This window comes from Humulus lupulus, chromosome 7 (genome assembly GCF_963169125.1).
Source record: "Humulus lupulus chromosome 7, drHumLupu1.1, whole genome shotgun sequence".
In the NCBI taxonomy this organism is placed as follows: Eukaryota; Viridiplantae; Streptophyta; class Magnoliopsida; order Rosales; family Cannabaceae; genus Humulus; species Humulus lupulus.
The window spans coordinates 76,814,797-76,839,770 of record NC_084799.1 but is presented as its reverse complement, the minus strand read 5'-3'; the positions used below and the strand labels follow the sequence as shown (position 1 = coordinate 76,839,770).

The following is a 24,974-nucleotide window of genomic DNA, read 5'->3' as shown; positions in this document are numbered from 1 at the left end:
GTGTTTAAATGACAGTGTGCAACCTGATTTATTACAGGAATGTGTTGAGTTGAGTTGTAAACGTTATCAGTAAGTTTTGGAAAGAACTACTGGATCTTTGTGAAATCTCTTAACTCTGATGCAATTGCTAAACCATTGCTGAGCCATTGCTTTAACAACTGGAACGAACAGAGGGGAATTAACCACCCAAATCTATTTTTCTCATATCTGAAATCCACCCAGAATTCTTTCATTTTAATCTCTGATTTTTAGTTTAATTGATTTGCTCATTTACATTTATTTTCATAATTAATTACATAAATTTTCTCTTGACTTGGTTACTGAATTGTAAATTGTTGGTAGTTGATATTGCATTATTTTAGGTTTAAAAGTCCCTGTGGAGACGAACTTTGATACTGTATCACTGTATTACTTGTTGTCAACTGTGTATACTTGCGCATATTTTAATCGTTAGAAAATTCACAACAAGTTTTTGGCGCCGTTGTCGGGGACTTTAAAATTAAATTCTGTTTTATCAACTATTTTACAGTTTATTTTCATTGTTTTTAACCTTGTTGGTTCGGGTTGTGCAATCTCATGTACCAGCAAGAGGACAGTGAACTTGCTCCTATTGACCCCGAGATCGAACGCACTTTCAGAAAAAGGAGGAAGGCTCAAAAGGCTAACAGCCGAGGCACTATGGCTGAGCAAGTTGATGAAGAGGGGGATGGCCAGCAAGTCACTAATCCCATTGTTTTGGCGGATGACAGAGCTAGAGTAATACGAGAATACGATGCCCCCATGTTTAATGAGCTAAATCCAGGCATTGTGAGGCCAGAAATCCAAGCAGCTCAATTCGAGCTCAAGCCAGTGATGTTTCAAATGCTCCAAACTGTGGGGCAGTTCAGTGGGATGCCAACGGAGGATCCTCATCTCCACCTTCGTTCATTTTTGGAGGTGAGCGATTCTTTCAAGCTACAAGGAGTAAGTGAAGAGGCATTGAGGCTGAAGTTATTCCCGTTCTCTTTAAGGGACAGAGCTAGATCATGGCTCAACACCCTTCCTCCCGATTCGGTTACAAATTGGAACGACTTGGCTGAGAAATTTCTAAGAAAGTACTTCCCTCCCACTAGAAATGCAAAGTTTAGAAGTGAAATTATGTCGTTTTAGCAGCTGGAAGATGAGTCCACTAGTGACGCGTGGGAAAGATTCAAAGAGCTTTTAAGAAAATGTCCACACCACGGTATCCCACATTGTATACAAATGGAGACATTCTACAATGGTCTCAATGCAGCCTCTCGAATGGTCTTGGACGCTTCAGCCAATGGAGCCATTCTTTCCAAGTCTTACAACGAAGCATTTGAGATTTTGGAAAGGATTGCAAGTAACAACTACCAATGGTCAAATACTAGAGCTCCTACAAGCCGAAAAGTAGCGGGTGTTCTTGAAGTAGATGCTCTAACCGCCCAAATGGCCTCAATGACCAACATTTTAAAGAACATGAGTATGGGAGGAGATGTACAGCCAGCTGCTGCCATTCAAAGTGCAGAAGTATCATGTGTGTATTGTGGGGACGGGCATACTTTTGAGAATTGCCCTTCAAATCCAGCTTCGGTCTTCTATATGGGTAATCAAAACTCCAACCGCAACAACAACCCATATTCTAACACTTACAATCCAGCTTGGAGGCATCATCCAAATCTGTCATGGGGGGTTCAAGGAGCAAGTTCAAGTGGAGCACCAACACACGAAAAACAGTCATATCCACCGGGATTTTCTCAACAACCAAGACCTCAACAACCACACCAACCTCAAGGCTCTCAAACAAGTTCTTTGGAGAATTTAATGAGAGATTATATGGCCAAGAATGACGCTGTAATTCAAAGCCAGGCAGCTTCTCTTCGGAATTTGGAAATTCAATTGGGGCATTTAGCTAATGACTTGAAAAATCGACCTCAAGGTTCCTTGCCTAGTGACACCGAAAATCCAAGGAGGGATGGCAAAGAGCAGTGCAAAGTGGTGACTTTGAGGAGTGGGAAAAATCTGGAGTTAAATGAGGAGAAAGATAAACGAAAAAACGAGCCCACTTCAATCCAAACAGAAGGAGAATCTAGTAAAAAACCAGCAAGTGAAGCTACTGAAACTTGCCCAGTTGATACAGCATCGGGTCAGCAATCTGTTCCAGTAAAGTCTATACCAAAACTGCCCCCACCATTTCCTCAGCGGTTTCGAAAACAACAGCAAGATGGGCAGTTCAGGAAATTTCTGGATGTTTTAAAACAGCTCCACATCCATATTCCCTTAGTTGAAGCATTGGAACAAATGCCAAACTACGTCAAGTTTTTAAAAGATATTTTGACGAAAAAAAGAAGGCTGGGAGAGTTTGAGACTGTTGCTCTTACAGAAGGTTGCAGCGTCATGTTGAAGAGTAAAATTCCTCCTAAGTTGAAGGATCCGGGTAGCTTTACAATTCCTTGCTCTATTGGTGGAAGAGATGTGGGTAGAGCTTTATGTGACTTGGGAGCTAGTATTAACTTGATGCCCATGTCTATTTTTAAGAAGTTGGGAATTGGAGAAGTGAGGCCAACTACAGTCACTTTGCAATTGGCAAATCTTTCTATGGCACACCCGGAAGGAAAAATTGAAGATGTTCTAGTGCAAGTTGATAAGTTCATTTTTCCGGCCGATTTCATCATTCTTGATTATGAAGTGGATAGAGATGTTCCCATTATCTTGGGTAGGCCATTTCTAGCTACTGAGAGGACCTTGATTGACGTGGAAAAAGGGGAGCTCACAATGAGAGCTCAAGAAGAACAGGTAACTTTCAAGGTATTCAATCCTATACGTTCTCCAGATGAAGTAGGAGATTGTTTGGCCATCACTGTCAAGAACTCTAATATGGAGGAAGAGGTACCCACAAGGTATAGCAAGAAAGTGAGGATGAGGCTATCTCTTAAATAATTTGAGAGCAACAATGAGCTAGGGGCAAGTATAAACAAGGCATCGTCTCAATCGCAAGAGCCACGTAGAAAGAAGAAAAAGAAGTGTGGTAGGAAAGCTCATTCCCAAAGGTTTGAAGTGGGGCAACGAGTGTATTTCTCTAATTCTAAAATGAAAGCAAGTTCCAAACAGCCAGCATCAAGTTTCTCTGATTCCTTCTTGATAATTAAAGTCTTTCCTTGTGGTGCATTGGACTTGCGTGATGAAATTTCAGGAAGAGAGTTTAAAGTGAATGGCCAGCAACTTAAGCACTACCTTGGAGGGGAGGTCGATAGAGCAAAGACCTCCATCATTTGGAAGGATGCTTGAAGGAGAAGGACTATGGGTTGCCATGTATTTAATGTATCACACTTGGGCAACCCATGAGTGAAAGAGACAGATTGTGAATAAATAATATATGTAATTAAGTTTGGGGTGTACCACCTCTTGTAAAAAGAAAAGAAAAAAAAAGAAGAAAAAGGAAAGCAAAAAAAATATATATATAAATAAAAATAATATATATATAAATACATATACTTGTGTTTTCTTGAGGTTACTAAGTGTGTTTGCTGGTGTTTGTGATGATTTATTGCAGGGGGAAGAAAGGAAGCTGTAATATGGGAAGTTGGACAAGCTCGGTTATAAGACAGAGAATTTCCAAACAGCTGGAAAGTCCCAGTTATTATAGCATTGCTGCAGCATTTATCAGGTCGCAGGAGGAAAAATGCTATGCTATGAACTTTGCTATATCAACTGGGAGCATTTTATTCTGAGAAATTTTGAGCTTTGCTGCAAAAGGCTCTGCCCAAAGCTGGTCCACAATTTCCAGCGTTCCCAGATCAAATTTTGAATCCTTGGACTGACGATGTTGATGACAAAGAGGAGTCCCATGGCGAGGACTCCGAGTAGAGGGGGTTTCCTTTCCTTGTTATTTTATTTTCTGTTAATTTATGTTATTTTGTGTTTTGTGACTGTTCTTATTGTGTTTTTAGTTTAGGTTGTTTAAATTGTGTTTTAGCATTGAACTGTAATATCTGTGATTATGTGTTGTTTGTATTTGTGCTTGAGAGATACTGTTGTTTGGTCTGGCTTAGCGTAGCGCTCGATGATGATATCATCCACCTTCCTCCATTTGTGTTATGCCCTGATTTTATGTGTTAAATATGCTAGTTTAGGTGCTATGGCTATCTTTAATGCCATCTATTAGTGATTCTTTCAATAGTTGTGTGCTTGTGCTATCCCACCATGCTTTGGATCTCTAGAATAACCAACATCTTGAGAAAGTTTAAGCTTCTAGAATTGGTTAGTGTAATCCTTGAGGCGAAATCCTAGCTAGCTTTACCACTTAGAAATGATCTAGGCCATCCTTAGACGTTTGGGCCTTTCAAGCTTTCCCATTGTATATTAATTCCCCTTAGTCACCCTTAGTTGAGCTAATTTGCCTATTATTTCTTAATACCTATCATTAATGACAACCCCCTGCTTAAATTGTTATTTTTAACTTTCATTAACCAAACCTAGCTGCTGAAATTTATCAAGAACAGATTATTTGCAGTAAGTTTGGGGTGAGTGGGGTTAGTTTTTAGCCATGTGGTGAGCTATTCCAAGTTTCATTTATTAGCCACATTGGGGACAATGATGGGAATCAAGTTTGGGGTGTGTGGGAATAAGCTCACATAAATATTCATATTTCTCTTGCTATATATATATATATATCTCTTTACTGTTACAATGAGTTTATGTAAAAAAAACAAAAAAAAACAAAAAAAAGAGAATGAGCCAGTTTCAAAACTAAGTTTGGGGTGTACAACCCCCTATCCCAGAAAATGTTGGAGGCTTTTCTCTATTGTTCTAGTTGAATTTGGAAATAAAAATAGCAAGAGAATTAGAGCTAAATCAAATTATTCATTGTGGGTTAAAAAAAATACATTTTGGGTGAGAGCTTGAGAAAAAAAAAATTATAATAAGAGAGGTTCTTGATAAGTTGAGGTGGTTAGGTTATAAGGCATTAGAAATATTATCTTTTATCCTACCCTAACCTAAGCCTTACACTACAAGCCGAGTAAAGTCCTTTTGATCTAGGGGGTAAAGCTAGACTACATTAGTGGAGAGGGTTGCACTAATTCAACCTATGGAAGCAGATATTTTTAAACTTGAGGATCAAGGGTAGTTATTAGAGGAATTCAAGGTGTTGGTGGGAAGTATTTGCACACTCTAGTGATTGGGTTACTTTTGGGAGGCATTAGTGATATCAATAGCACTTAAAATGAGATTGAGACATATAAAGTCAAGGCATATTCACTACCATCATATCATTCCATTCCACATTATTCTGAGAGCATTTTCTTCGCTAAGCTATGATTGATTGATCAGTACTCTCTCATTTACAAATCTGTGTTTGTTGTTGTCTTAGTGTTTGTAGTGTTTATTTTGCTTCTGTTTTTCATTACTCGAGGACGAGCAATATGCCAAGTTTGGGGTGTGATAACTCTATGATTTAGAGTTATTTTTATTAACTTTGAACTTGAATTTTGGGTGAAAAGTGTAATGAGTGTGATGTTATTTGTAAGTTTGTTTAGTTTTTACCTTTCTTTTCTAGTTAGTGTGTTAATTCAAGAGTCTTGTAAATTGTTGGTAGTAATTGTAATATTTTTTAGTGTTTTTATGTAAATTACTGTGTTGTATTAATCAAGAAAGGAAGCTTACAATATATGTGAAAGGGAACTGCTGGAAGCAAAGGGAAAAAAGAATTCTGAAAGCTGCGTGTTGCTACTTCAATGTTGTAGCATCACCACACAGCAATTCAAGGGATCAGGCAGGTGACGTGGCTAGAAGACAGCTGGACTTAATGAGTGAAATCAGCGCCTATGTGGCTAGAATTTTAAAAAACTTAAGTCAGCTGGGTGATGTGGCACTTTGAGGGAGCAATATTGACTTTGACTTGCTAATTAGGATAAACCAAGTACCCTAAAAGGAGGCCAGCCGAAATATTGAAGGACACTCTGAATATTTGAAGATTTCTGCATATTTTCAATAAGCAAAGTACAGAGAGAAAAGAAAAAGAAGAGAGAAGAAGGAAATACTAAACAGAGGAGAAGAGGAAGACAGACGCCTAAGGGGGACTAGAGCTCAACACTCAATTCTCTCTAATCTCTCTCTCTCTCTCATTTTGTATTAAATTCTTATCTAGTTTTCTGATTATACTCAATGGAACTTTTCTGTACTGGATTTGTGTTTATAATTTCAGCTATGAACTAATATCCTAAGGGTTTGGGTGGTTATGAACCCTATATTATGAAGTAATGTTTTGATGCATGGTTGTGGTAATTGTGACGTTGTTCAATTAAGTGTTGTTAATGTTAACTGATTGTTGTTTATTGGCCATAAGTAACAATTATTTAGCTAGATCTGATTTTGGAAGAAATTAGGCTAGTCGATCCCACTTAATTGATGCAAGAGAAGTACCTTTTTAGGTAAATCTTAGTGGTAAAATAGGAATGTTTTGCTGCCTTGTATAACATGAGATTTGGTGTTTAAATGACAGTGTGCAACCTGATTTAATACAGGAATGTGTTGAGTTGAGTTGTAAACGTTATCAGTAAGTTTTGGAAAGAACTACTGGATCTTTGTGAAATCTCTTAACTCTGATGCAATTGCTAAACCATTGCTGAGCCATTGCTTTAACAACTGGAACGAACAGAGGGGAATTAACCACCCAAATCTATTTTTCTCATATCTGAAATCCACCCAGAATTCTTTCATTTTAATCTCTGATTTTTAGTTTAATTGATTTGCTCATTTACATTTATTTTCATAATTAATTACATAAATTTTCTCTTGACTTGGTTACTGAATTGTAAATTGTTGGTAGTTGATATTGCATTATTTTAGGTTTAAAAGTCCCTGTGGAGACGAACTTTAATACTGTATCACTGTATTACTTGTTGTCGACTGTGTATACTTGCGCATATTTTAATCGTTAAAAAATTCACAACAACATTAGAATTCACTCTAGAAGTGTGACCTTAAACTTTATGTGCCCCGATACAATTTATACAAGGCACCCTTTAAGAACGCGAACCATACAGATCATACAGAGTACTTGTGTTAACATCGTGAGATCTCCATTGATCCAACTTACTCTCCAGGCATACCTTTTCTATTCCCAATCAATCCAAATGACATGTTTAAAGTTTACATATATTCCTGTAGGCATAGCTCTTGGGTTTTTTATTCATTTAATTATTATTATTATTATTATCTGAGAGGTCAATCCAGTTCAAACATGGGTCAGCTTCTTAGAGAGTTAGCTAGTAATATTTAACATAGAGCATTATGGTACATAAGTGGAACATAATATCAAATTAGCATGTTAACCCATATATAGGGATATTGGTGTGGATAATACCCAAATTTTTTTAAAAGTTACACTTTAATTCCCCAATTTTTTTTTGTGGTAATAATATATAAATCTACAATTTTGGTACAACTGTTAGTATACACCATTAACTGCTTGTTAAGCATCTACGTGATATATTTTATTCTCGTAAATTTAGGTATTAAAGCTTAACTGTTGAAACAATTTCGGTATTATGGTCTCTAATATCCCTAAATTCTTTAAATGTCCTACTATAAATGGATTTTTACTTTTGTTGTATGTAAGTAAAAAATGCCCTACTATAAAAGGACTTTTACACAACTCATTACAATAATATTTTATATTACTATATTAATATTGATAATGCTAATATAATTTTTATATACAAATCCTAACAATTTTTAGATTTTAATTAATTAGAGTTTTTTTATTTTTGATTTTAATTTATATTAATTTTAAATACTATTTATTGTTAAACGTGAAATATAAGATTTGCATTCATAAGCTTACCTTTTTACACTATCCTTCTTTTTGAAAAACCAATTATGTATGCCAAAAAATAAATCAAACCCTGACTCTATCTCTTATGTCTCTTTAAACAAAATAACGTTAGTGTTTGTTTATTTTTCTAAACTGAATATTATATTTTTATTTTAAATTTAATGTCTTGGTTATTTTTATTAACAATTTTGTTTATTTTATGTTTATACTCATGATGTCATTATAATAAAATAAACAAAAATAACTATATCATGTTATAGTTAGACGAGTAGGTTATAATTATACATAGTTGTCCTTTTTTATAACATTTATTAACAAAAATAAAAGAGTACATTAGAATATCATGTTATAGTTATATAAACATTTTTTTTTTAAATTTATTGTTCAATGAGTGCTTTCATACGGAATACATTTATGTTTATTTTTTTTCTTCACTATATTAGTTTATCATAATAAACAATTTTATTTAGACAATTTTTGTTTTTGTTTTTCTGAAGATGGTGATTCAAATTTCATGGAATTATCGTCTATTTGTTGTGATATCTCACTTAATTGAGATAATAATCAATTTGTATATTATATAATTATTATTGGATTTATTAATTCAATTTTTATAACATTAAATATGGAAAGTTATATGTATATATATATAACAAATTAGGAAAGTGGCTTAATTGGTGAGATTGTGTTTATATAATTATGTTTAATAAAATGATGTATATAATTTTTTAAATAGTATATGTGATATTATTATAGTAAATTTTTTACTTTTTGTTGTATGCAAGTAAAAAATGTCCTACTATAAAACTCATTTAAAATTTTAAAAAATCTAAAAGATTAATAAAAACTAACTAGTAAAACTAAAATTTGCAAATTCGAAACAATCCAAATTAAAATCAAAATTCAAAATCATCCCAAAATCTATATTATCAATTAGTTTTTAATAATATTTTAGATTTTTTAAAATTTAAAATGATTTTTACAATATTTAAAGAATTTAAATAATTTAGTGTAAATTCATCCCAAAATTCATATGTGATACGTGAATACTTAACAAGCAGTTAACGATGAATACTAAGGGTTGCACCAAAATTGTAGATTTAAGTATTATCACAAAAATCAATTGGGTACTGTAACTTTTGAAAATATTTGGGTATTATCGCCGCCAATTAGACTAATAAAAATATGACATGTGGATACTTAACAAATAATTAACGGTGGATACTAACAGTTGCGCAAAAATTGTAGATTTAGGTATTATTACCACAATTTTTTTTGGGTATTATCGCTGCCAATATCATATATATATATACACACTAGGTAGAAGCAACGTGCAATGCACGTTTGCTTAGTTTTAAAGTTGTAAACATTATCTATAATTTTAATAAAATATCATTAAATGTTTCTTTTAATATATACATATATAAGAATGTTATACTTTTATAGTATATATAAATATTTATATCAATAATCTCTACATCTAAACACAACGATGACATATATATATTTACATGGCTACATGACATATATATAAAATATAATAATATTTAAAAAAAATTAATAATAGAAATAAAATAAGAATAGAAAAAGTCAAAGTGTATACAGTAGTATATATGCATAAACTATTTTTAGTTTCTAATGTATCTCACAATATCATTTGGTGAATTCGATGAAGAAAAAGAACTTCAATCACGTGATAAAAACAAACTCTCACACAAATTTATAAGATAAAAAAATGATATGTATGCTTTTATTATTTTTAAATAAATATGATTTAATTATTTAAATTAACATAAAATATCTTAAAAATATCCTATTTTAATTATTTTTTTATGTTTAAGTTTATGTTGTTCTAGTTTTTGAATTTGGCAGTAACAACAAAATATTATATATTATATAATACTAAGTTTAAGTTTAATTAAATTTTATTTAAGTTATAAAATATATGGTTTTATTATTTTTAAATAATTATCATTGTAAAATATCTCGAAAATATCATATTTTAATTTGTTTAATTATTCGTTTATTTAATTTTATTTAAGTTTAAATCATGTTTGCATTCTATTGTTCAATATAAGAATATTCTATCAAATATAAGAATATTCAGTTAAAGTTAACAGAAAAAAAAAATTAAAAAACTGTTAAAACAAAAAATTTCCCTAATCTACACACTTTATATAGAGAAGAGATATTAGGTTGGTATATGTTACACCCAAATTTCGAGAGGGAAGTCTCTCAGTGGGAAGTGGCACGTGCTCCCACTTGAAGTACTTGCGGTAGGCAGAGTTGTCTGTAGACTGGTGTTGCTCCAAGAGGCCATAGGCTCGGAGCCGCTCTTCATGGAGAAGATAAGATAAAAAACGCCGACCATAGGGCAATTGGAGCAGAGTTTCCTTATGTTCCACCATTGACTCTTAGGGGGTGGGACGGTGATAGTTGGCTGGAGAGATGGTTACATGTTATTATTCCGAGCCTAATCATTAAATGAAAAGGTAAGGGATAAGTGTGAGTACTTACGGATGCGTTGGAATGAATAGAATCTAGAAGGAGCGAGACCATCTGTCCAGAAGAACGCGATCTTGAAGTTAGGAGGATGGTTTGGCATATCCTCGAAAAGTTTCTTCTCCTTCGGATAGCTCAACAAATAATAGAAGCCATCCCCTCCCCAAGCTCAAGAGGGGTTGCTTTTGAGACAGAAGAGATACAAAATCTCTTGGGGTGAGGGTCCTTTCCACTTCAGTTCGTGGTATAGGGACCTGAGGGTGGAAAGAACCCTATATGAATTGGTCTGGAGTTGGAAGGGAGCGAGCCCAATAAAGTCCAGAAAATTCCTTAAAATAGGATTTCAGGGGCAGCAGAGCCCATGCCCTCATGTTTTCGCGACTCCAGGCCGCGAGCTTAAACATGCTGTCGGGATTGCCATCTCCTGGGGCGAAGCAACTCCACTCGCTCGGAGTCGCAGGTCGACACATCAGTGCCTCGAAAAGTTTGAAGCCGTGGCAAGCTAATAGCTCAGAAATTTGGCCCGTTGAGGTGACTAAGCTCCAGTAATGCTCAACCTCGAAAAAACCCTCTTTCAGGGTGGGAATGGATGCAGCTCGAGAAGTGGAAGGAAGGTTTGAAGGGTCTTCCATCAATGTAGAGTCCCAGAATGTTTACTTAGCCTAGTTAGATAGTAGTAGTAGTAGTTAGTAGTAGTTAGAAGTATGTTAGTTACCGTGGATTTTGGTTCAAGTCGGGACTTAGTTGGAAACTCATAGCAACAGTTATGAATTTTATAAGTTTAACCTATAGTTTAAGAATATTAATTATAACCTCAGGTTTGATTAAAATTACTGGTCATAGAGATATTATTTATTATAACCTAAGGTTTAGATAGAACCATTAAGAGCATGACACTTGCCCCTTTTTTCCTCTTTTCAGATGGTAAATATTTCTCAGTCATAATCATGATAATTAAGGAAATTAAGTATTTTGATCAGTAGTTTTGATAAAAGAAAGATCTAGAAGCTCTAGAACCTTCTAGCAGCTGTTAGGATCGTATTATGACTCTGTCAAAGCTATTTATCCAATTCAAATTATGTTGAAAAAGTGCAAATACGTGTTTAATATATCTACGTATGCCGATATATCGCAGCATAGGGGCCGATATATCGCCCGACGGAAGATACGGAAAATACGTCGACTTTGCACGAACGTTCGAACAAGCCTCGGGAATACTAGGGGAGGCGATATATCGCCTAGGGTGGGCAATATATGGGCTCCATGGGTACAGTTTTGGAAGTTTGACTTTTTAAATTTTAAAAATACCCTTAACCACTTAGACCTGCTTTTGAACGATTTTGACTGAGTTCTGGGTGTCAGTTGAACGAAAATTCAAATCTTTTTTCATTTTATAATCATTTATTTATTCAAATTAAAAAGGGGTTAGTTTCACTCCTTGAACTCTATAAATAGGACCTGGTGCTCAGCCATTTTCATCATTCTTCAAGCATTTGATCAAAGCCTCCAAGGTGCTAGTGTTACTATAGAGAGATACACTTGGATTTTGGGTTAAAGCTTTATTATTCTAAGATTTTATAAACATTTGGGAAGTGAGAAATAGTGTGATTTAGATCAATCCTTAAGGTCATTCAAGGTATTCCTATTCTTTAAGTCCAGTTCTTTATAATTCTTTAGTTTTCTTTAGTTTCTTGTATTCAGATTCTAACTCTTGTTATTGATTCTTGATTAGGTATTTAAGTTCTTGAAAATTAAGGTCTTTCTTGGTAAGTTTCTTCTTGATGGTTTAGTTCCCATATTCATCCTTATTCTTAAAGATTCTCACCCTTTTCTACTGTTGGTTTATAGGAGTTTCTAAATCTCGTCCTTATTTCCAAATATCCCGGATTTCGGTAAGGAAAATAGGATAGATTTTATATGTTTATGTTATGTTAAATATGTTTATGTTATGATATGTTATGTTATGATATATATAAATATGTCTTGTAGTCCTTGGGGCTTATGGTTGCTTAGCTAGCAAACCTCAACGCTTTCAAGTCACTTGAGGCTTATAGTTGCTTAGCTAGCAAACCCCAATGTTTTTATGTTGCTTGGGGCTTATAGTTGCTGCTATCCCCGTTTCTTCCCAAAATGTACGGATCCACACTCTAAGTTTATGGGCCACCTTCCAGGGAGTTAAAGCCCAGATCAGGCCCAGTAGACGAAGAGAAAACGAATATTGGCAGTCCAAGTCTCGGTAAGGCCCAAAGGACATCTGGAAGCAAAGCCAGAACCATCGTCGGGGCATGTTGCATAAATCCGGGACCGCGTACCGGGATGTCTCCCGAGATGCACTAAAAGAGGTCGTGACTCCCAAGTCCGGGATTAGGCCGGGATCGCTGTGGATGAACTCGGGTCCTGGTAAACGAACCGGGACCCTGGTAAATGAAGAGGGACGTTGGTAAACAGACCTGGATCGGTTGGCCGAGTTTGGCGTGATAAAGTATCCCCGATACTGACATCATCCCAAGAAGCGTGGAGCTGTGTCCCCATAAGTAACCTGCAGAGGAGGCTACCTCGGGAATGTACGCCGTTGGTTCAGAACTGCGCTGCCACTACACTGATAGATCTTGTCCCCCGAATCTTCCTCGTAGCCCATAACACCCAGACTGAAGCAACCGTTTATCGCGAGTCTTATAATGTGATCTTGTTTGGGCTGGCCCAATGGGCCATGGTTAATATATGTTGTATATTTCAATCCTTTGTATTGAGCTTCCATCCGAGAGAAAATAATATTTACACCTTTATTGGGCCCGGATTAGCCCGACTCAAGCCCATTACACTCGCTTGCCTATAAATATGAATAGTGGGGCATTGAAGAGGGGGATCCCATATATTTCTTGTAAGCAATTACTCTACTCAAACTTGCAAAAAACTCCATTGTCAAAAGCTCTCTAAGCTCTAATACAACAGACTCGTGGACTAAGGCTCATTAACGCCCCAACCACGTAAAAACCTTGCTTGCAACTTATAAATCCTTTCTTCTTAAGCTCTCTTATCTTTCATAATTCTAGTTTCCAAAAAACTCGGTAAACATTTGCTTAGATAGAAAACCCCAAGATTACCATGATCATGGGTTAGAGTTGTGATATATGTTTTATAGTATGTAGTTATAATATAGTTCTATGCTTTTGATTTATGATGTATGTTGTTAGTAGATTTTCCTTGCTGGGCATTAGGCGCACTCCTTTATTTTTTTTAGTTTGATGCAGGAAAGTGATTATGGAGGCGGAAGGATTCTTGGTAGCTTGGCTTGTGTGTTAAGGATGGATGGACTGAGTGGACTACGTGTCAATCGATGATGACATTTATCTAGTCTTTTGAATTATGTTTCTTTTGTAATTACACATTTAGTTTTTGAACAATTGATTTAAAGTTATGTTTTATGTTTTACAAACAATGGGTACCCATGCCATATTACATTTTAATTTATAATTTCATGTTATTGATACAATAAATATTTTAGAGTTTTAATAAAGTTATGATTATTTCTTATGTTTTCTTTAAAAGTAGTAGCTACGTCTAGTAGTTTTTAATGGTCCAAGATCTTAGAAATAGTTAGGTCATTACAATCAGCGAGAAGGAAAGTGCACCAGGCTCGTAAGCAACGGTGACTTTGAGTTTGGGATTGAGCGGGAAAGATCTGATCACAGGGTCTGGATCTGGATAAATCGCGACCTGGAGTATTTTCCTTTTTCCTTCCTTGACCTCGTCAATCTGACGTCGAAAACGGTCTCGGATATCCTCTTGTTCACACCTCTCGTGGTGCTCACGTATCAAACGCTGGTTTCGAGTGAAGGGAGACTCCGGACTGGGAGTTGATGGAGAGTAAGGAATTGCGAGCACTGACCCCCACTGAATCTCAGAGTTTTGCGACATCTAACAAGAAAGAAAAGGGTGAGGGCCAGGCATGCAAGAAATCACAGAGTACAATTTTGGTGATTCAAGCTCGAAAGCACGAGATCACGGAGTAAACTTAATCGAGACTGAGGTCTCGAAAGGATAAATCGAATTCAAAGTGGAACCTTGAACTATTGTAAAGTTCGGGCTTCGAGCGTGTACTTAACACGAGAGTGGGGAAGTTTGGATTCATTTTAAGGATCTTGAATTTTCAGGGATAAAGCTGACGGTTACCCAAAAATGTGATAATTTTGGGATTTGTGCAGTTAAAAAACCCTAATTCAAAACCCCTATTTCTTAGCTTACACGAGACGCTATTATTCGAAAAATCCTACCTTTGCATTTTTTGCACTGAATCTGGGTTTGAAACCCATGATTTCGAAGAAAAAAATTTGAATCTTAATTTTATGTAGTGTCAGCTAAACAATATTGCTAAGGCTACTAACTAGTGCATGTATTCATACGGAAAGAAAGTACGTAAAAATGCATGAAGAAATTGAGAAATCAAAGAACTAAAACTTACACACAGAAGCTTGCGGATATAGAGAAATCGTCGATTGAAGGATCGGTTGCAAGAATGATCTCACGGGGTCGAAAATGCTAAGGTTATTTTGTTTCTTCGGCTTGGAGAACATGCAAAAAAGAGGAAGAGAACTCTGGTTAGTTTTCTTCTTTCTGAAAATTGAAATGAAAAATGTATTGAGGAAGATGAAGTGGACTTATTTATAAACCCATGAATATCAAGGGTCATAACGATCTGGACTGTAACGCCCTGGTTACCCCAGAACAGTTACGGTGAACAGTGAACCGAAAATTTGACCCGCTACCTGAGTCCTTTGGTTAAAAACGTGATCTAAGTGTTATTATCAGGTTAAGGTGAAAAACCAGTAAAAAGGAAAGGGTACATTTCATTAAGTATATAAACTGCTCATGAGCCATTCAAAACGTTTACAAGTTTTTTATAGTACAAAATGGTCGCTACTATTTCAAATTTACAATCCCCGCCGACCTAAGCGGCAAAAATAGGGTAAACTCCCTAGTCCCTCTGAGAACTCCTTGGATGTGGTGGTCAAGCGGCCGCATATGTACACATCACCACCTAAGCTCTCCACTCAAGGTTGGGTGAGCTTTTCTTTCCCTTTACCTGCACCACATAGCACCCATGAGCCAAGGCCCAGCAAGAAAACACAATAAAGCATGATATAATATCAACAATGATCATAATAATCATTCAGGACTATCAGTCCAAAACAGATAGGTGACAGTAGCAAAAGTCACAAAAGTGGGTACAACTCCCTCTAGCCATGTGACGATAGGGTCACCAGGGCTTAACTGATAAGTTATCCTTTCATAAGTTTGATCAGGATAGGTGTATGGTGAATAGTCACCAACATAACCTTCCTCATGACCGTAGAGTCATAACCCTGGAACATCGTTCCCTAGCCATGTGACAACAGTCACCGGGGCCTTATGCCCTGGCTCTGAGTACTAGTCTTAGACTAGCCAAGCGCTTATAAGTTCATCGACCTTAGGGTCGGTCCAGCATTAATGCCATAGAGCCATTCAATGCTGATATCGATTAGATCTAATCTTCATTTGGCTCAACGTTCACGACGCTATGCCATTTTTGACTCTTAGGTCAGTGTCCCTGACTAGTCAGTGCCATAAACAAGTAAGTAACATTCTCTAGCATTTAATATGCAATCCATGTCCACATTCACCAACCAACGTGCCTCAATAACAAATCAAGCATGTCATATATATATATATATACAGGGTGCAACTGTATTCATACACTGTTTTCTTACCTCTGGTTCGAATGAAAATTAATATAAGAACGACCCTTGAGAACGATCAATCTTTTAATTCCTTGACGGTCACCTGGTCATAACCAAAATATAGGATTCATCAATGAAAATGATAAGCAAATGTTCCCAAACCAAAAGCTAGCCTCCGAGACATCGAATCCTACTAAACCGGGTAGTAGGATCGATCCCGAGGCCTAAGGCTTGAATCCCCAAGCTAAAAACACATTTCTGGCCACAAATGCCCTTATGGGCCGTGGCTCACCCCTCTGACAGAGCCATTTCCACCCTAGGAACCAACGTAGGCCGCGACTCACCATAGTCATGCCGCGGCCCTTTACCCAAACCAGCAAGCACCAGCTTGTCTTCCCCTGCGTTTTTCCTCGAAACCAAACCTTCAAACTAGTTTCAAACCTCATCCAAACACTCAATCCAACCCCTAAACATCATCTATATCAAACCCTCATCAAAACCCAAGTTAAACATCAATCAAAACTCCCATTAATCCAAGCTATCCTCAACAAAATCATAGGCTGAAAACTAAAAGAAAACAGAGTAAAACCAGAAAACTTATGGCTGAAACTCACCTCAAACTTGAGAATAAATCCCCTTCAATGGCTGAACCAACTCTATGAACTCAACCCCTTGATTTCCTAGCTTGATTCCTCAATTTGGGCTCAAAATCTCCAAAGGAGAAAACAAAGGGAATGATGTACGGGAAGGAGAAGTAAAGGCTCTGTTTTGTTTTGTTTTGTTTTCTACAGCCAACTAAAGTTCATATAAATCCAAACCAAATGACCTAAATGCCCCTAGGTCACTTAAGCCTGTTATGACCAAACCGATAAATTATATTTAAAGATCGTCTCATACCGAATAACTCGAACCAATCTACATTATAATGTGGCCTCACAATATATCATTGACTTGCAAACAAATATACAATTATGCCCTCAACGACCAAATTACCAAAACACCCCTGTAAACAAATGTGGACCCACATGGATGCATTTAACATCATATTATAATATAATTATCATAAACATGCATAAATTCATTTAATGGCATAATTAAACAGTTATGGCCCTCCCGGCCTACTAATCCAGCCATTAAACTGTTGGAAATGTGCCCTGAAAGCATATGTAGTAGGCATTGTTTTATGAAATAAATAAATAAATTGAATTTGTTATGCATATATTTTATGGACTATATTATTCTATGATAATTTTATGTAAATATCAGGAAAATTCCTAAGTTCATGAATGTAATCTCAAACACGTATTAGTACGAGAGGATTGTGTTTGAGATAAATGAACTTGAATAGTTCGCAGTAAAATAAAGTTATGGAATCTTTAGATTAATTACTGCAAGTACGGTCCACTAGTATTATGAATACATGTGATCTAGATCCGGATCACTAGTGTGGTAGGACACTTTAGTGGAGGTGCTTTATATATTGAGAATATATAGAACTGGACCAGATATGTTTATTAATACTTAGTTAAATACCGTTTCGAAGTATTAAATAAATATATCAACTGATGATCATATACAAATAGATCTTAATCCTGAGGTTACTATGAACTCCTGTTTATGTTATATGAGTTCTTTGATTCACTTGTTAGGGTCTGTCAGAATGATCAGGCTAAAAACTTTTGTTTTGGGAACTCATTAATATAGATGGCTGGGGACATAGTATACAGATATGGAATCTATATCTTCTCGCAAGAGATTGAATGATGGTTCTCTTAAGGGTTGACTTTTGGGACTGAAAGGTTATTGAGCTCAAATTCATAATTTAGTTATGAATTAACCTTCACTAGTAGAGTCAATGGTACTTAAGGAAACAAGACATAATTAAAAGGGTAAAACGGTAATTTTATTCCCGATTAATTATGAACCATTATTAGAGGGTCAAGTTGTATGCAATGATTAAATCAATGGACGCTTTATGATTATAAAGTACTCAGTAAATGAAATGTCTATAATTACAAGAGTTCAATCTCATATTTATAGTGGAATAATCATGAGATTAATAAATTAAGATTATTTAATTAAAGAGTTTAATTAATAATCTCAAATTTATTGGAGCTTGGAATTATAGGTCCATAGGTCCCCATAGCGGCTCTATCAACACTGTTCAAGGTAAGAGTTGATATGAAGGGAAAATAGTTTAAAGACATATTTAAGAAGAAACTTGTTCTTCAGGCCAAATATGCAATTATATGATAATAATGATTAATTAATTAATTACAAATTGGTTGTAGTTAACAAAATTAATTAATATTTAATTATTGTATAATTTTTGAAATTATACTAAATAATTAAATTAAATTTTGAAATTTAATTAAATAATTAATTAATTGTAATTTTTGAAATTATGATTAATTAAATATTTATTTTCGAAAATTTTGGATTTAATTAATTGGTAGAATTAATTAAATATCTTTATTTGAGTGGGAGAAAATAATGTGATAAGTTCAAATTGGATTTGAATTTAAAAGATTAATATTTATTCAAATAATTAATTATATTTGATAATTAATTAAAAAGATAGTTAATTTGAATTCAAATTTGAATTAGCTATCAGTTTGTTAGATCTTATCTGACAAAGAAATTTGAATAAATAATTAAATAAAATTTGAAAAACCAATATCCCTAGAAATTAGGAAGCTACACGTTCACACACAGTCCAGGACTGTGTGTGGCGTGTAAGGGCTGGCATTTTTCAGGGATGGGATTTTCAATTTTATTTATTTAATTAATTAATTAATGGATAATTCAAAAATTGGTTTTTTGGATTTTTTCATTAATGGAATAATTAATTAATTAAAAAGTAAATTGTAAAATGGTTACAGATTTATTTTTAAATTTTGAATATTTTCTGTTAAGTAAGACTGATAAGATTATTATTCAAAATAAGAGAAGTGAGTGTGAGACAACTCAGAACATTCGCTCTGTGAAAAATAGAACGATAGTTTTCTCTCTCCCTGAAAATAAAGAACCAATTCTCAGGCCTATTATCTTGATTTCATGAGTTGAGTACATCAAGAAGAATCACAAATAAACTATCCTTCATTCTCTAAGTGCCCACACATTTCTTGAGGTGTAGAGAACGCTTTGGAAGATCTTGGTGTGAGTACGTGGGAGCGGCTTGGATAGGAAGATCGTTCTAAATACGAAAAGATAGCAAGAACACTTAATAGGCTTCAAGAGGTATGATTTCTATTAGTATCTTGTTTATGATTAATGTATGTATATTAATGGATCCGCATATTTAAAGGTAGTTTAAATATGTTACAAAATTTTTGTTGTACACTGGGCCAACCACACCACCTTTTCGCTGCGTATTAGGAAACTCGTTCCTAACATAAACCATATTAGGGATTCCGGGGCATTACATGGACCATTGGTTTAATTTGGGAACTGATCTGACGGTCAGGGTACAAATATGATAGTGGCGGCAAAAAGCTGAAACGCGAAAAGATGTGGGTGGGTTGAAAAAGTACTCTACTACTCCGATTGTACAATCTGTGGCTGATGCGTGTCCACACTCAAGTGTGGTAGGTGGCTCGATTTTCGGAAGAGGCAGTTCAAAAGTTTTCTTCTCATAGGATTCGAACTGATATTTTTGAGGGGGCAAAATGTTACACCCAAATTTCGAGAATAAATTTTTTGATCTCGAAAGTTAGGCTCGTAAAGTGTAAGCTCGGAATAAGCAGGTTCATCATAATCGGCTTTAATGAAAATATCAAGAACAACCTCGTTGTGCAGTAAGTGCGGCAACATTGGAATTGGTGAGCTCGGAAACTATGTGGTCTCGAAGGTGTTCCGAGAATATATGTCAAGCTCGAAGCTACAATGACAGTGGTTCAATACTTGTATAAATTCCCTTATTCCTTTCCTGCCACCAGACAAGACAGTTCGAGCTCGGGCATTGTGTGCTCGAACAGATGATCAGAACAATGTTACTTGTTAAAAGTCGAGGCGAACCGAGGTAGCGAGCTCGTGATGGTTGATCGGTCTTGAAGGCGTGTGAATTGAATGTTCAAGGTCGCGAGCTGAGTGTGAACATCTTTATTGTTATAAAATCCCTATGTTTGAGGGATTGGTTATAATTTGTTGTTAAATCCCAAATATCATGAGATTTAAACATGTACGCAATAACTACACGCATTTAATTACATTTATTTAATTGATTTGTATAATAACTCCCCCGAAATATGAGGGGAGATATTCGGTAAAACACTCTATAAATAGTGTGGAACAATTCATTTGTAGGAACGAAAAAATTGGTATTGAGAAGAGTCTGTAAAATTGCTTCCAGAAAGCAAGAATTCCATAAAGTAAATAACACTGATTCGTGGACTAGGCAAATTTTAACTGTTGAACCACATAAAAATCGTGTCTATTATTGTTTGTTTCCTCTAGTATTTTGTTTAATTGCTCTATATTTATAAGTTGACGAAAAACAGCGTCAACAGTATACATCACCACATTGACCTTAGCATTAATTTTTATTATAGAACGATAATATAAAGAGTAAAAATATTGATCAATTATCATGCTCAAATACACCAAAAGCAACAGTACATTGATTCTGCCATGATTTCTTTCATCATGACTAAAAAAATCCATAGCTTTTTTTCAGAGGGCCAAGAAAGTGAGTGAAGTTCTTACAAGGAAAAGAAAAAAAAAAGGGAGAGGGGAACACAATGACAATCAAGCAATAGGCCAACTCATTGAGTCAGTGCAGCTGGAAAGTGACATATTATTGATGAACCGCAGCAGTGGAGTCATAAGCTTTTATTGATGAACCGCAGCAGTGGAGTCATAAGCTTACTCCTGAGGCTTTTCCCACTTTAAGGGCTTCACCACTTCCCATGTAAAGTCAGCGTCGTCTCTGCCGAAGTGTCCATAAGCAGCTGTCTTCAAAAACCTTCCATTGCCACCCCTCTTGAGGTCCAGGTTAATGGCAATCATTCCAGGTCTGAAATCAAAGTTCTCCTTCACAATCTTGAGGATCTCCTTGTCTGGAATCTTTCCAGTACCATAGGTGTCAACAAACACTGACAAGGGCTCTGGGACACCAATGGCGTACGAAACCTGGACAATGCACCTTCGAGCAAGCCCATTGGCAACAATGCTCTTGGCAGCCTGCCTAACAATGTATGCCCCACTCCTGTCCACCTTGGTAGGATCCTTCCCAGAGAAAGCGCCACCACCATGAGCTCCCCAACCGCCATAAGTGTCAATGATGATCTTCCGGCCTGTCAAACCCGCATCCCCATGAGGGCCACCGATAACAAAACGCCCTGATGGGTTGAGATGAAAGATGGTCTTCTCATCTAGGTACTTCTCGGGGATAATAGGCTTGATAACATGCTCTTTGAGGTCAGCGGCAATCTCATCATTGGTAACAGTTTCATCGTGCTGTGTAGAGATGAGAACAGTGTGGACACGGACGGGAACCATGGCGCCATTGTCATTGATGTATTCAACAGTAACTTGTGTCTTGCCGTCAGGTCTCAACCACGAGCATGTCCCATTCTTGCGAACTTCAGTGAGACGAGCACCAAGCTTGGTAGCAAGAACATGGCTGAGGGGCATGAACTCAGGGGTCTCGTCAGTGGCATAACCAAACATGTGACCTTGATCACCAGCTCCAATGTCCTCAGGGCGCTTAGTAAGGTGGCCATGAACGCCCTGAGCAATATCAGGACTCTGTTGCTCGATGTAAACCAGAACTTTGCAATTGTCAGCATCAAGACCGACATCATCTGAAACGAATCCAATAGAACGGCAGGTGTCACGGGCAATCTTTTCATAGTCAACTTTGGCTTTAGTTGTGATCTCACCAAAGACCATAACCATATTGGTCTTTGTACAAGTTTCACAGGCGACCTTGCTTTCAGGGTCTTGAGCTAAGCAAGCATCAAGAACTGCATCAGAAATCTGATCGCAGAGCTTATCAGGGTGTCCCTCGTTCACTGACTCGGAAGTAAACAAGAAAGAATCCATTCTCCCAAGCTGCAAATCAGAGAAAGAGAAGTCAGAATTTACTAACTTTTACTTTCGAGGTACACAATAAAAACATCATGTCTATGCTCCAAGATTAAAAAAATTAAGTTAAGATGTAACTTAAAATTTGCGACATGGTCTTTAACGACGAAAACTAGAAAATTTGCAAACCGAACTGTATATTATGAATCTGACGGAGTATATCAGAAGCGCAATGAGGAATACTATATAACAAGTGTTTTTAATACTAAAGAAGTCAGAAGTGACAACAAAGCATACAAATATATTATGTTATACATAACTAGGGACAACCAAGAACGACAAGAAACAACAAAGAGAAGTCAGGTCTACCGACTTCAACCATAAACTCCAAGTAGTTAAGCCCTCTCTCTCTGTCTCTTTCTTCTTTTTATATATTAGAAAAAGATTCAAAAGCCATTAAAATATTCTCGTTCCAAGAAAAGAAGAAAGTCAAATGTTATCTTTACAAAAAAGATCCTTGACAATATATATAATTCAGAGCTCAACTACCCATTACAAAAGATCACATTCATACACAAATTTCTCATTTTTGCTCAAGATTTTATTGGAAAAAAAAAGGCATCTACTTGTTCACAAATTTTCACTCATCTTTGAAAAAGACGAATTACAATACCTTAATGGAAACTATGTTGAGCAAAACCAAGAAGTTTCATAAAGAACAATTCAGAAACAATAAAAACGCAACTTTTCAGAAATGACTCAAAGGTAAAGAACCTACTAGGAGTCTCGAACGTTATCAATAAAAAACCATAAGCCAAGAACAAGAACAAGTTAATGAAAGAAGAAAACCCCAGCAATGAAACTTGAAAAAGTTCGAACCTTTAGTTTTAGATTTACGAGTGCTGAACGTGGGCACCTCTAAATCAGTGTCCTTAAAAGGTTTTTTCTAATCTCACAACTCACTGCGACAATTGGTCGAACAATATGAGTTCGTATTTATAGGCAGAACGAGTTCTGGTAGAATTAACGACTTGACTGAGATTTTAGTCATTCAATTTCCATTTAATATTTTAAAATGCTGTTCTGGGGTCAATTTGTAAAAGTTGGTGCAAAGAGGAGAGAGATTTCAGCCGTGGATGAGCGCAAACAAACGGTTGAAATTAAGTGTAGTTGGTAGTTAAAGCGATAGGTGCAAAGGACCCCTGATTTTCTTGATTTTTGGTAGGAAAAATGCACTAATTTGGATGTAGTTGGTTAATGATGTAAACTACGTGTGTGTGACAATGCTGCCACGGTTGGTGGCTACAAAATAAGCCGGTTTGGCTTGTCCTTTGTTGGCTTGTGTTCTTTTATTTATTTTATTTAAAAAAAAAAAAGGAGAGTTGATTTCAAGATTTATTGGTGGAATAAGTTGTATCCCATTCCGATGTAATTTTATATAATTAATTATAATTATGCTGACAATGAGGTGAGAATGCATTATCTTGCTTGCATGGCATTAATAGACCCAAATGAAGGATCGATAAAGTTTTGTTAGTTTTAGAATTTGATACTCAACTTGAACATAGAACATATCAACTTAAATAACCTTAATCTGCTTTCACTATGATTGGAATAACTTTATTATACATATTTAATGATGTTTACTTTGACGCCCTTTATATTGGGAATTCATTCTATGATTACTGTTTTTTTTAAAAAAAAAACAAGGATTAGTTACATTATATTATGCCAAAAGCATTAAAGTTGACTCTATGGGAAAGTGAGTGAAAGACATGACATAATTGAATCTGAAAAGAATAGTGGGGAACTTATTGCACATATCCATTTGTTGTTTTTTGCATTAAATGATATTACATTACATGCTCAACACATGTATATGTCTGCTTTCAACACACCTTCAAAAAATGAATGCTCAAGTCATATTGTCATTAACTGGTGTTGTCGTTTATTGGGTTGGACACCATCAAAATGACACAAATAGTTGGTACCATTGTGTTGCCTTGACTGCCCATAAAGCAAAACATTGTTAATATGATTCCATACTATTTTCTCTACAATAGCATTAGTAATACTCCTAATTCTATATTCATATATAAAAACAAGTAAATTGCATATTGTTAGCTCAAAGAATTCACATTTCATTATTGGGTTTAATTTTTATTAGAAAATTTTGTTTGGTGTGATGTGACACATACTAGTTGCTTAAGAATTAATTAAAACACACGTTGAATCGCAAACGACATATATAAGATAATGGGCAATTCCCATTGTTCATAAGATGTGTTGGAGTCCACGTTGTGTACACATCAGGGAAATGAGTCACCTAACCCTTCATTATTAATTTACATTATAAGAAAAGGAAATCAGCAAGTGGGTAGGTCGATTTGTTGGTTGGTCAAGTTTTGGTTATCATTAAGCTTTGTAAAAGAAAAGAGAAAAAATATATTAGGAGATTTTAATGAATTTGTAATTGAATCCAAGTATATGATGTCATAAAGTTGGACACGTCTAAGCGAGTTTACTTTATTTTTAATACATATTAATCATTCTTTACCAAAGGCTTATTTCATAATTAAAATCTCTATAATATTAATAGTTGTGTCTTAGGTAAGACTAGTGTGTTGTGTTTCATGCCCTCTTATTATAAGACAGTTCTGAAACTTTTCTATGTGCATTATATAAGCAATTAGGTATACATAGTGTTAGAGTTATTATTTGAGAGTATTTTAGTATTTTCTTAATTAATGCTATTTTACTATCTTTTGCCTTTTATAAAATAATTGGCTAATTAGTTTGTAATCTATAACTTTTTGTTCTCCTTTTGCAGAATAATATAACCTTTCTTTTTCTCTCCTCGTCTTTTTGCTATATCTCTTTGATTTTTATGG

General features: G+C 35.5%; 2 protein-coding genes and 1 non-coding gene across 3 annotated transcripts; 1 reads left to right on the top strand and 2 right to left on the bottom strand.

The window, feature by feature from the left end:
* Positions 1 to 1,119: 1,119 nt before the first annotated feature.
* On the bottom strand, positions 1,120 to 1,226 carry LOC133793299 (small nucleolar RNA R71). The gene has a single exon (XR_009874749.1). It is a non-coding gene; the product is annotated as a small nucleolar RNA R71 (small nucleolar RNA).
* Positions 1,227 to 1,449: 223 nt separating this feature from the next.
* LOC133791869 (uncharacterized) lies at positions 1,450 to 3,731 on the top strand. Its single transcript, XM_062229777.1, has 2 exons — positions 1,450 to 2,900; positions 3,554 to 3,731. Exons 1-2 carry the CDS (start codon positions 1,450 to 1,452, stop codon positions 3,729 to 3,731), a joined length of 1,629 nt encoding a protein of 542 aa, XP_062085761.1.
* Positions 3,732 to 20,616: 16,885 nt separating this feature from the next.
* LOC133788326 (S-adenosylmethionine synthase 5) lies at positions 20,617 to 23,122 on the bottom strand. The gene is made up of 2 exons (XM_062225760.1): positions 22,963 to 23,122; positions 20,617 to 22,110 (listed from the first exon to the last, which is right to left on the bottom strand). The coding sequence occupies exon 2, from the start codon at positions 22,099 to 22,101 to the stop codon at positions 20,920 to 20,922; it is 1,182 nt and encodes a 393-aa protein (XP_062081744.1). The 5' UTR covers positions 22,102 to 22,110; positions 22,963 to 23,122; the 3' UTR covers positions 20,617 to 20,919.
* Positions 23,123 to 24,974: the final 1,852 nt, after the last annotated feature.